This window comes from Haliotis cracherodii, unplaced genomic scaffold, assembly GCF_022045235.1.
Source record: "Haliotis cracherodii isolate W230 unplaced genomic scaffold, xgHalCrac1.p SCAF_31, whole genome shotgun sequence".
NCBI lineage: Eukaryota > Metazoa > Mollusca > Gastropoda > Lepetellida > Haliotidae > Haliotis > Haliotis cracherodii.
This window is the reverse complement of record NW_027266288.1, coordinates 2,580,677-2,593,251: the sequence shown is the minus strand read 5'-3', so window position 1 is coordinate 2,593,251 and position 12,575 is coordinate 2,580,677. Positions and strand designations below refer to the sequence as shown.

At 41.5% G+C, this 12,575-nt stretch overlaps 1 protein-coding gene across 4 annotated transcripts in view; it reads left to right on the top strand.

Annotated features, from left to right (window-relative positions):
* LOC139477175 (interference hedgehog-like) overlaps window positions 1-12,575 on the top strand; it is a 128,716-nt gene that overhangs the window by 97,769 nt on the left and 18,372 nt on the right. For all 4 annotated transcript variants that reach the window (XM_071259727.1, XM_071259724.1, XM_071259725.1 and 1 more), the window contains exons 5-8: window positions 4,003-4,137; window positions 10,778-10,945; window positions 11,484-11,585; window positions 12,088-12,243. In XM_071259727.1, coding sequence (XP_071115828.1) covers window positions 4,003-4,137; window positions 10,778-10,945; window positions 11,484-11,585; window positions 12,088-12,243 — 561 coding nt within the window. The remainder of the gene's footprint in view (window positions 1-4,002; window positions 4,138-10,777; window positions 10,946-11,483; window positions 11,586-12,087; window positions 12,244-12,575) is intronic.

The following is a 12,575-nucleotide window of genomic DNA, read 5'->3' as shown; positions in this document are numbered from 1 at the left end:
AAGAAATAAGTTTCACAGTAGGTTTGATACTGAAACCTAATACTGGCATCTATATAAGTGTGAAGTTGGTATTGTTTTTGATTGAATTTCACTGAAGTGAATTGTCGATTGAGGGCAGTTTTCTTTGGAATCTTGGAGCAATAATATATAGAGTACCAAGAGTGAGTGAGTGAGAGAGTATGGTTTTACGCCGCTTTTAGCAATATTCCAGCAATATCACGGCGGGGGACACCAGAAATGGGCTTCACACATTGTACCCATGTCGGGAATCGAACCCGGGTCTTCGGCGTGACGAACTAATGCTTTAACCACTAGGCTACCCGACCGCCCCTAGAGTAGCAAGAACACACATGACATCACTCAGATATAGTGCAGTGGCATAAGTGAAAGTGAGTGAGTGAGTTGGGTTTAACGCCGCTTTTAACAGTATTCCAGTTATATCACGGCGTGTCAGCTTAATGTGGGAGGAAAGCCCAAAGTGATGCAGGTCTCAGACGTTTACCACTTCGGTGAAACCCACAAGCATGGGTATGGTGCTGACAAACCTAGAAACATAAAATGGGGCGATCCGGGATTCGAACCCACAATCATAGGTTTCTAGACGCAACTCTGCACGGCGCCTTAGACGCCTGGGCCACCCATGCCCCCCACTCATGAAAGAGATCTTTCACATTGAAGCCCACAGACATCTTTTGGCAGCAGAGAAACTGCTTTATTAAAAACACTGGGAGATCCGAAATTTGTATTTTTGAAAAATTGAATATGTTACTCCGACTCCTGTTTTTTGTCAGCTTCTAATTTTTCTCATCTCTCTTGGAGACGGGTTTGTCAGAATCAGCCAAAATATCTCATCTAAATTCCAACCCTTGCCAGACTACCTTTGGAGTTTGACTTGGAGCCATGGGGAGAAGTTGACAATTGATAAATGGAGCTTTTATCAAGTGGAGCCTGTTGCCAGGAGGGCTGGGAGTGGGGAAACGTACAGTATTTCTAGTTGGTGGCGAGAGCATCATCCATCATAGGGATGCCCACGTCTTTCATCAGTGAGTGCTTCTCAACAGATGCTGAAACATACTGTGTCTTTGTCTCCTGGCAGGAGAGTTCTTTAATGGGAGACAATCCATTTATCTCCCTTAATACACAGCCCCCTATCTTGAAAAATTCTTGGAAGAGTTATAATGGAGGTAGATATCGCTGAGCTTATCAGGGTCTTTAATACAGTGTCGGTCACGCTCGAATGGGGTGGAAGTTGGGTGTCGGGCTTATGTTCTCAAATGGATTCTTGATGTTGTGAAAAACATCTTTTGAATAGAAGTCAGTTGGATGAGGAATGGTGACTGGTGTGGGCTGACTGGGGGCTCTGTCCAGGAAACAAGAGAAGATAGAGTAATGGGTGGGTGTTTTGGTGGTTGTTGGGGTGACTGTGATAAGCTGTTGTCATATCCTGGTCTGTGTGAAGGGTTGTCATAAATGGGTGGGTGTTTTGGTGGTTGTTGAGGTGACAGTGATAAGCAGTTGTCATGCCCTGGTCTGTGTGGAGGGTTGTCATAAATGGGTGGTGTTTGGTGGTTGTTGTGGTGACAGTGATAAGCTGTTGTCATGTTCTGGTCTATGAGAGGGTTGTCATAAATAGGTGGGTGTTTGGTGGTTGTTGTGGTGACTGTGATAAGCTGTTTTCATGTCCTGGTCTGTGTGGAGGGTTGTCATAAATGGATGGATGTTTGTTGTGGTTGTTGAGGTGACAGTGATAAGCTGTTGTCATTTCCTGGTCTGTGTGGAGGGTTGTCATAAATGGTCGGGTGTTTTGGTGGTTGTTGTGGTGACTGTGATAAGCTGTTGTCATGCCCTGGTCTGTGTGGAGGGTTGTCATAAATGGTCGGGTGTTTTGGTGGTTGTTAGGGTGACTGTGATAAGCAGTTGTCATGTCCTGGTCTGTGTGGAGGGTTGTCATAAATGGTCGGGTGTTTTGGTGGTTGTTAGGGTGACAGTGATAAGCAGTTGTCTTGTCCTGGTCTGTGTGGAGGGTTGTCATAAATGGGTGGGTGTTTGGTGGTTGTTAGGGTGACTGTGATAAGCTGTTGTCATGCCCTGGTCTGTGTGGAGGGTTGTCATAAATGGATGCGTGTTTGGTGGTTGTTGAGGTGACTGTGATAAGCTGTTGTCATGCCCTGGTCTGTGTGGAGGGTTGTCATAAATGGATGGGTGTTTGGTGGTTGTTGGGGCGACTGTGATAAGCAGTTGTCATGCCCTGGTCTGTGTGGAGGGTTGTCATAAATGGGTGGGTGTTTGGTGGTTGTTGCGGTGACTGTCATAAGCTGTTGTCATGCCCTGGTCTGTGTGGAGGGTTGTCATAAATGGATGGGTGTTTGGTGGTTGTTGCGGTGACAGTGATAAGCTGTTTCATGTCCTGGGCTGTGTGGAGGGTTGTCATAAATGGGTGGGTGTTTGGTGGTTGTTGCGGTGACTGTGATAAGCAGTTGTGATGTCCTGGTCTGTGTGGAGGGTTGTCATAAATGGATGCGTGTTTGGTGGTTGTTGAGGTGACAGTGATAAGCTGTTGTCTTGTCCTGGTCTGTGTAGAGGGTTGTCATAAATGGGTGTTTTGGTGGTTGTTAGGGTGACTGTGATAAGCAGTTGTGATGTCCTGGTCTGTGTGGAGGGTTGTCATAAATGGATGCGTGTTTGGTGGTTGTTGAGGTGACAGTGATAAGCTGTTGTCTTGTCCTGGTCTGTGTAGAGGGTTGTCATAAATGGGTGTTTTGGTGGTTGTTGTGGTGACAGTGATAAGCTGTTGTCATGTCCTGGTCTGTGTGGAGGGTTGTCATAAATGGGTGGATGTTTTGGTGTTGGAAAAGCAGCTGGTCCACCACAGATTTCGAGGGCTATTTGGAAATGATTTTTAGTTGCAGTATTTAAGTGGTTGAGATATATTTTTGTAAATCTGGTGTGATCGTGGCAGGTTTACGTTGTTTTCTGAGTGTAGGTCTTCATGAAGGTGTCACTCCCCTTCTGTTCAGACTGTACCTTTTCAATTGACAGAGATGCAAGTAGGATCATCATCAAACACTACTGAAAGACTTCCAGAGCATATATGTCACATGGTATCATTCTTCTAGTTGAGGGGCTTTGGCTTGGGAAAATTGAACTTATACAGCGGTAAGGATGGTTTAGCCCTACATTCATCCAATGCTTCCTGAGTTTCATGTGAAAGAGGGAACTTGGGCAAATCAGAACAGAGATTGGAAAAATTGGAACTCTATTGGATGGGTTTGGTTTGGTTTGTGAATATGTGTCTCGTCAGATGTTGGTCATTACTTATGTGACAGACATTTCCAGTGCGAGTGCTAATGAGAACCTCTTGCATCGTCATAATGATTTACGCGTTGTAATTACGTGCGCTTGCACCCCACCCTCCATCATCAGTTCATGGTAATGTTTCATAATCAAGACAATTTGGGCTGACGACCTCACTCCCATCTCCACAGACAACTGAAGTCTGCACGTTGCCAGTATACCTTGGCCAAAAGTTTCCGCCTCCTTTAGTTAGAGAGTGCTCTCACCAGCTGATGTCAACTGAGTGTGGAGAGTTGCCTCCCCTTACAAGCGGATGTTGGCAACTGAGTGACAGCAGCAGATGGAGCTGTGTGTGTTATAACTAATAGATCCGATCCTGGGCATGATGCTTCCATAAATCATAGAGAAGGAGGAATTTGTACAATCCTGGACAAATCGGCAGGGATCTGTAAGAATACCATAAATTCTAAGCAAATGGCACATTTTCAGCTGAGGGAGTGGGCAAAAACCATGGCAACGTGTTTCTGGAAATACCCTGATTATTATGATTTATGTATGATGTCATGGTTTTTTTCAAAATTGTTGTTTTTTATGCCCACATTATTTGTTCAGATTGTGTTCAAATTTGGTCAGTAAACACTTGTTCAGTGTTGGGATGAGGATCCTAATTCACAACTCTTGGATGATAATTTGCTGTTTTTGTTGCAGATGTGTTTACAGTGCTGCCGTCAGGGAGTGTGTTGATAAAGAATGTGCAGCGGTCGCACAGTGGCAGGTACCAGTGCAAGATGAGCAAGCATGTGACAGCGTTACAAGACATCGATCTCACTGTGCAGGCACCAGGTGAATGTTTTTGCTCTCTGATGAGAGAGTGAAGGAGTGAGTGTTTGTATGTTGTTCAGCGCTTGGCAATATTCCAGCTATGTGACAGCAGTCTGTGAATAATCGAGTCTGGACCAGACAATCTAGTGATTGACATCATGAGCATTGACCCCTGCAACTGAGATACGATGACATGCATTGACCAAGTCGGCGAGCCTGACCACCCAATCCCGTTAGTCCCCCTTTACGACAAGCATAGTCACCTTTTATGACAATCACTGGTTGCTGGATTGTGGGTTGTCCATAGATGGAGGGTTGAAAGTCAAGCGGTCCTTGTCATTGTGTTCAGTGTTGCTGTGCTAGTCTGTCTTACAGACCCTGATACAAATATATCAACTACAGCCCATGCAAGTCTATAATGTTTGGCAAGTCTAGATTACTGCAGTATGAAAATGAAGAGAATCACTGGGCTCCCTTTTTATTATATTTTTATTAAGATAACTGAACAACTGTTTTTTTTGTACGATATGTTCATTTCAGAGACTATGTGTTAGTCTTTTGCTGTGCAGGCAGACCTAGATTCAGTAGCTTCAGCAGTAGACAACAGGGGCCACAGGCCACAACACGAACAGTGGATAGTTCAACATTGTCACATGTACACATACAAAATTGCTGAAATTGGTGAAGTGGTTATGAGAATTAAAAATGCCGATTTTTTTAATCTCTCTGATATTTCGAGGTTAACTATCCTTCCATCCTCCAAGCTATATAATTCATTCTCCCTTAAATTTGTAATATAATCAATCTACCCATTCACACTTCCTTCTATCCATCTATTACTCCAACTCTATCTGTCGTTCATGCATCTTTCCTTCCATCAATCCAACTCTATCCCTCTCTCTGCCGCCTCCGTGGTCTTGTGGTAGAGCGTCAGCCCGGAGAGCGGAAGGTCCGGGGTTCAATCCCCAGCCGCGCCATACCAAAAGACGTTAAAAGATGGTACTTGTTGTTACCCTGTCTGGCGCTTGGCATTAAGGGGCTAAAACAAGGACTGGTCGGCTCGGAGTCAGTATACTGTGTCTGAGTGGGGTATTCATGTTAAACTGCGGCATGGTATCTCAGTGAGCTAGCACTCTAAATCGGCATCAGTCCGGACTAGTACAAGCAGCCACACACACATACACGTGCACGCACGTCGCTATATAAGTGAAATAATCTTGGACGCGACGTTAAACCCCATTTCACCTCACCTCACCTATCCTTCTGTCTATCTGACTGACTGACTGATATAGAAGATTTAACGTGCGCTTTCCGACTGTAGCGTATTTCGCACACGGGCCTGGCCAGACCATTTAGTGTATTCCGAAAAGGGTGAAAGTGGTGTGTGCAACCTAAGAGGGGGGTTTTAGGGGTTGCTTAATTATATTGAATTTTTGGAATTTTTAAATTTGGAATAAATGCCGAGGTGGGTGGAAGAGGGAACTAAGGGAGCCGGGTGAGGTGGGTGTTTGTATGTTTATTGGATTTTGGATGGGTAGATTAATTAGTTTTTAGATGCGCTTAATTAGGTCTGTTTTGATTAGGAATACGCCTAGGGCCTTGAAGTTTTCTAGTTTATTTTGAGGGTTTAGTATTCTCTCTATCCATCAATCCAACACTATATATCCTCCCTCAGTACAGGTTAAGGTGTGAACCTGTCAGCAAACATGGCAGTGTCAAACGCCATGTTTTCAAACACCTTTCTAGGCAATGAACACATTACTGTTTTACTCTGATTGATAGAAGTGTTGTATATAGCAGTTTGATTGACATGTGTCTTGCTGGCAACCCAATAGGCTGGTGTGGCTCACGCTCTGGTGATACAAACAGATAGCCCTCAGAGCTGGCTCCTCGCACTAGAAAGTTGGCTGTGCATGACTGGTCTTTCACACAACAAGGCCGAATTATCATAGGAGCAGGAGAGGGGCGCTTTCAAGATTGCTTTGCAAATTATACTTCTTTTACACTCTTTCAAGGAAATCAAGAAATTCTGAAATATTTTGATGGACTGATTTAAGCATTTCTTATCTTAAAATGGTCCAATTGTGCCTTTTGTATTGAACGTTATAGACAAAAGGCATCACTTTGTCAATTCTATTTTTGAATTAATGAACCAGTTTAATGTTCAGTTTCTTTTTGCTTTCCATTTAATTGGACTTCATTGTGGAATATATGTCATGAAACTTGGGGATGGGCCTCACGCAGATTGCCAGCTCAGGTCCAGATTGTCTTCGGTGTAGAGTATTATTAAAGGTGGCCTTTTCATTTGTCTGGGTGTGTTTATATGGCTATGGGCATTGTTTCGCACAAGGTCAGTTATGTTTAGCAAATCCGCCCAGGTTTGCAAGTTTAAGTGGCCGTGGTTTGATTAGAGCCCTGCACGAGACAGGCTTTTGATGGACTTATTTACGCTGCTGTAAAGTACGAAATCCGAGACAAAATTAGACATTGGGTTTAACGCACAATTTTTACCTTTGTCATTCCATTGTTAGAATGATTTACTGGACAGCCAGATGTAGAGGCAACTGAAATAGTCCATGTGCTTGGCAGTGTTTTGTGTTTCTAGAATATGAACAACTACTTCTTGAAAAGCAATTTTGAATCTCATGTTGGGCAGAATTAGTTGTAACAATTGTACTTTCCAATCTTGACACATTTTTGCAAGTAACGTACTACACAATTGTGACAATTATAGTTGAAAGGAAATGTTTTATACAACAGTCAGCAATATTACAGCTATCTGATGATGATATATTCATAATGGGGTTGCCCAGCAAACGTTGGTGGTTTATAGTTTGAGCAATGATCTAAACATCGTACAATGATGTGGTTTATAGTTCGAGCAATGATCCAAACATCGTACAATGATGTGGTTTATAGTTTGAACAATGATCCAAACATCGTACAATGATGTGGTTTATAGTTCGAGCAATGATCCAAACATCGTACAATGATGTGGTTTATAGTTTAAGCAAATTATCTAAACATCATACAATGATGTGGTTGAAAGTTTGAGCAGTGATCAAAACATCGTACAATGATGTGGTTTATAGTTCGAGCAATGATCCAAACATCGTACAATGATGTGGTTTATAGTTTGAGCAATGATCAAAACATCGTACAATGATGTGGTTTATAGTTCGAGCAATGATCCAAACATCGTACAATGATGTGGTTGAAAGTTTGAGCAATGGTCAAAACATCGTACAATGATGTGGTTTATAGTTCGAGCAATGATCAACACTATCGGAGAATGATGGCGGGAGGGGGTATTCAGTTGACACAATGGCTCTTTGGTATCTGCTTCAGTCTGCTGGTTTAACAGTTAACATTTTAATAATTTTGACATTTTGGTAGGATATGAGATGGAAAAGTTTAGAACTAGAGTTATCTTCAACAAATAATATAAACCTACAATGAGAAAAAAAGTTTGACACAAAGGCTCAGTTTGACAGTTTGACCATTATTTGACTGAAATGTTAAACCAACAGTTTGAAAAGGGTGTTTGCTTTGTTGAGATGTTGGCAGAGCCTTGTTGGTAATTGGTGGTTACGAAGATGTGTAGCGACAGGATTTACTGGCCTGTCTATTGTTAATCCAAACTTTGCAGAAAATAGGAGTCTCGCAGTCGAATATTGGAATGCGTATCTTTGCTTCCACTCTGTCATTAACGTCCACAGCTATTCAGCTTCTATCTTTTTTCTCTGTAAATTAGTAAGCTTCATGGCTGTTCTTGGTGGCAAATTTATCTAATAAGAAGAATGGAGACACGTTTTTGTAGTTCCGAGTACGATGCCAGATCATGAGGAGGAAAAGTGCATCTCACAACAGTAGTGGATCTGACAAGCTGCACGGGACTGTGGGAGTTAAGGGTGGTGTTACGGGTGCAAGATTTCAGTGTCATTTTTCACTTAAATTTATCTTCTGATTTTAATTTGACAGTTCTTAGGTCAACGTGTTCAAAATATGGCCTTTTTCCTGAGACTAAAAAGTGGATATGCGTCATTATTCTGACTCCCTACAGTGTTCCTGAAAGATTTTGATTTAGTTTCTAAAAACGCCTTTGTTGTTGCAAGGGATATTTTACATTCTTCAGATGGGTTCATAATTGATAAACCTAAGAAGTGTCTGAAAAATGATATATGAAGTTTATTATCACAAAAACAGAAGTGAACATGATTTATACTATTTTGCATTTGGTGGAAAGAAAATTTTAAATTTTTACATACTTGCTGAAATTAGTGTAACTTCTCTCTCTTGCATTGTTTCTTGGACTCATTTGCATTCATTTTCTCTCTCTCTCTCTCTCTCTCTCTCTCTCTCTCTCTCTCTCATTGTTTCTTGAACTCAGTTTCATTCATCTCTCTCTCTCTCTCTCTCTCTCTCTCTCATTGTTTCTTGGACACAGTTGCATTTACTCAACAGAAAGTAATAACATATAACAAAGACGTTAAAATCAGATTGTGTAAAGTCGTGGAAAAGTCATTAGACGCATGAGGAGTGTATGATCTGGTGTGTTCCCGGGTACATGCTATAATGACTTCACTGACATACAACCCCAGCTACGGGGCGGCACAAAAAAAAGGAGTAACTTCCTTCGTAACACGTTGGAGCTTCATAGTCCTACATTCACACAAACATTCAGCTGGGCATGAATAGGAGAAATGTCGCTTCGGTTGCAATTCCATCAATACCCACTGCAATATTGGAACAATCAGCGCGATCCCACGTAAAATGCTATATTCACGTTCATCGAGATAAGGTGGCTTGGAGGTGACCCACCTTTGTCAGGGCATAGGATCAGGACATTCTCAAATTGTAAGAAGTTGTTAGGGTAGTCCTATTTTTTGTGGTTGATTTATAGAAATGGTGGGAATAGACTCAATGATAGAGGAATATTCTCTGTATAAGGATTGTTGCTGATCAGAATGACAGTGGGGAAACATTTCCTCACACAATTCACTATTCTAACACCGAGCGCCGATGTAGAATTCATCGTTCGTCCAGCCTGCCTGTGTGTATTGTGCGTGAAAAACTACTGCCAGTGGTGTGGCAATGTTATTTCATTTTCTCTTTGAGACTGACCCAGGTGACCCCAGATACTATTCCTTTCATGGAGGACAACTACTTCTATGTTAGCGCCACTGAAAGCACTTCATTTGAAAAGTTTTTGTCAAAATGTTTTGAGGTTAAAGAAAAGATGTGATATCCTCCACATTGACACTGGCAAGACATCTGTACGAATTTTGATTTTAAGGAAATGTTTCAGTGTTCACTGTTAAGATCATAAGATTCAGAGTGTGAGATTCAGTGTACCTTGAAAGTTGTGGAGATGTATATTCCAGCTCCTCCTCTAGTAAGTTTTTGAATGGCATTTAGAATTGTATCACAAAAGGAAGTGAATTAGTGCAGGGTTAGAAACTGGCACTAGTCCTGTAGTCCTTGCCAATCTGCCCAATAGTTAAGGTATCATAAGGACTAGTAGATATTTGCCATTTTTAAGGGTTTTGCTATATGTTATCATTATAAGGACTAGTGGACCCAAATGTTAGTTTCTACCGCTGTTAGTGTATGTCGACTTCTTTATGATGAGGAACACAATGTTTCGGAGTATATACTTACTCCTTCATCAGGTGAATAAATGCACATGATGGAGTACGAATATACTCAAAACGTTATGTTCCTCATCATAAAGAAGTTGACATCCCTAAATGCTCTTCCGTTCCTCCTCTATCATACAATGTTCTGCATCTCTATGCTCCCACGATAAAACCTTGAGTCAAGTGAGTGAGTGAGGTTATAGCCACTTTTAGCAATATTCCAACAATATCATGGCGGGGGATACCAGAAATGGCCTTCACACATTGTACCCATGCCGGGAATCGAACCCAGTTCTTTGGCATGACCTAGTGGTTAAAGCGTTCGCTCGTCACGCCGAAGACCCGGGTTCGATTCCCGACATGGGTACAATGTGTGAAGCCCATTTCTGGTGTCCCCCACCGTGATATTGCTGGAATATTGCTAAAAGCGGCGTAAAACCATACTCACTCACCCACTCTTTGACATGATGAGCAAACGCTGTAGCAAACATTAGGCTACCCGACCGCGCCGTTGGGTCCAGTCCCCATCAAAGCTTTGCTGAGGAAGTCATGTCACAATCACCATCTCTCTTATATCTAAAATCTCGGTCATGAGTGTAATTTAGTCGGGACAGCCATTAGAATTTAGCTGAAACTTAAAGCTGTGGTAGTGAGTGTGTCCAGGGTATGTAATGGAGATATATGACCCTGGAGGATCAAGGATGGTTCAAGCTATGTCCATGTGCTTTGGAACTATATTATTATTATAACTTAAACCCAGATATTGCATTTTCAATAAATGTTGAATACTTTCCTGAATACTTTCTATTTTCTAACCTTTTATTTTTCGGGTCAACGCTTATCTCAGGCCAGCAGACACCTTGGGATAAACATAATCATGTCTTCTAAATGATTAACAATAAATCAGATAGAAGAATGGAGCTTATAGTTGAGATAGCATTAGTACTTATGATGTTTATGTATAGGATTACATTTGATGGTTTGTAGGAAGCATGCTTAAATTTTCATGTTGTCATTTTCAGCAGCTGGATCTGAAACCTCGATAGTGGACACCAGTAGGGTGAAGATCTTCCCCTGGATCGGTGAAAGCGTTCTGCTGGAATGTCCCACCTCCTCACCTGGAACCCCAAGTGTTACATGGGATAAATATGGAGGCACTCTGCCACAGGACCGTACTGTAGTGGAAAATGGTAATATTTTCAAATGTTAAAATTGTGTTTATTTGTTGTTTAACGCCGCACTCAGCAATATTCCAGGCATATGACGTCACCCTGTCAATAAGTCTGGACGATATAATCCATCCAGTGATTGATATTATGAACAACAATCCACATCACTGGACTACGATAACAGATAACACGTCAACCAAGTCTGCAAGTCTGACCACATGGTCACCTATGTCTTATGACCAGCATAAGTTGCAGGAACCTTTTCTAATCCCCAAAACACGCAGTTTAAAATATAAAAATAATGATTTCATTGACTTAACTTAAGTTATTTAAAAATATAAGTAAATTCAAATGTATTTTATTTTTAATGGTATTCAGTCTCTATTTGGAGTTGATTGATACTGATTTGCATGAACTCAACTGGTATTTATATAAAGGAAAGAATCCGTTTTGTGAGCAAGGGGAGATAACTTGTAGTGTCCCTCATAGACTGATGATTGATCAAGATCAAGGGCTTCAGAGTGGGTTCTAATCTTAGGTGGGCTTCTATATTTTTCAGGTAATTTAAGAATTAAGGATGTAAAGATAGAAGATGCAGGAACATATATTTGTAAAGGAACGTCAGAAGAGCCAAGCAGAATAATTGCAATGGATGTACAAGGTAAGAAGTTTGTTTGTATTAGGTAGTCGTTATTTCTTTCTTCATTCTTCAGGAACACTCATGAAATTGTAACTCACATTCAGAATAGACCAATCAGACAGATTTTCATGGTGAATTTCTAATTATTATGATAAATATTTCAACAAAATGTTAAACTGATGTTGAAGGCAGTTCAATCTAAACCATTATAACAGCAAGTACATGTATGTTCATAATGAACACGCTTATAACAAACTGACAGATATTAGGAAGTGTTTTTTGTCTCAGCTATTTGCTGTATTTATGCTGTATGTACACTTACAGTTATAACAAACTAATATTAGTGGTCCTTTTGAGTTTGTTTTTGACCTGTACAAGCGAGAATAATATTTTTGCCTAAACAGACTGAAAAAATTACAATTGTTATGGTTGGTATAAATACGTTTCTCACATCTGTCTGCCGTCAGTTGTGAATTTCGATAAAAGTTTGATGTGATAACATTTTTTATTTTGTTTCTATCAGAATCTGTGACAGCAAAGGCACAGAGGTTGGTGATAACGGTAAACGCTGGTGAGAGGACGGAGCTACGGTGTAACGTGACTGGTCGACCAGAGCCTAAGGTCATGTGGTACTTCAACGCAAAGCCAGTCCCGAAAACAACAGACATCAGTAATGGAGGTAGGCACCTATTTCCAGGCAAGCCATTGTCATGGTGATTCACTTGAGAAGTTGGCCTTCATGTTGTCCCAGGGGCGGTCGGGTAGCCTAGTGGTTAAAGCGTTCGCTCGTCACGCCGAAGACCCGGGTTCGATTCCCGACATGGGTACAATGTGTGAAGCCCATTTCTGGTGTCCCCCGCCGTGATATTGCTGGAATATTGCTAAAAGCGGCGTAAAACCATACTCACTCACTCACTCATGTTGTCCCACATGATTGCTACAAGCCAAGGTATTAGATGGTCAAATTGGCTGTGAGAATGGACTGTTTCCAGTCATGGTATCCCAGTTGTG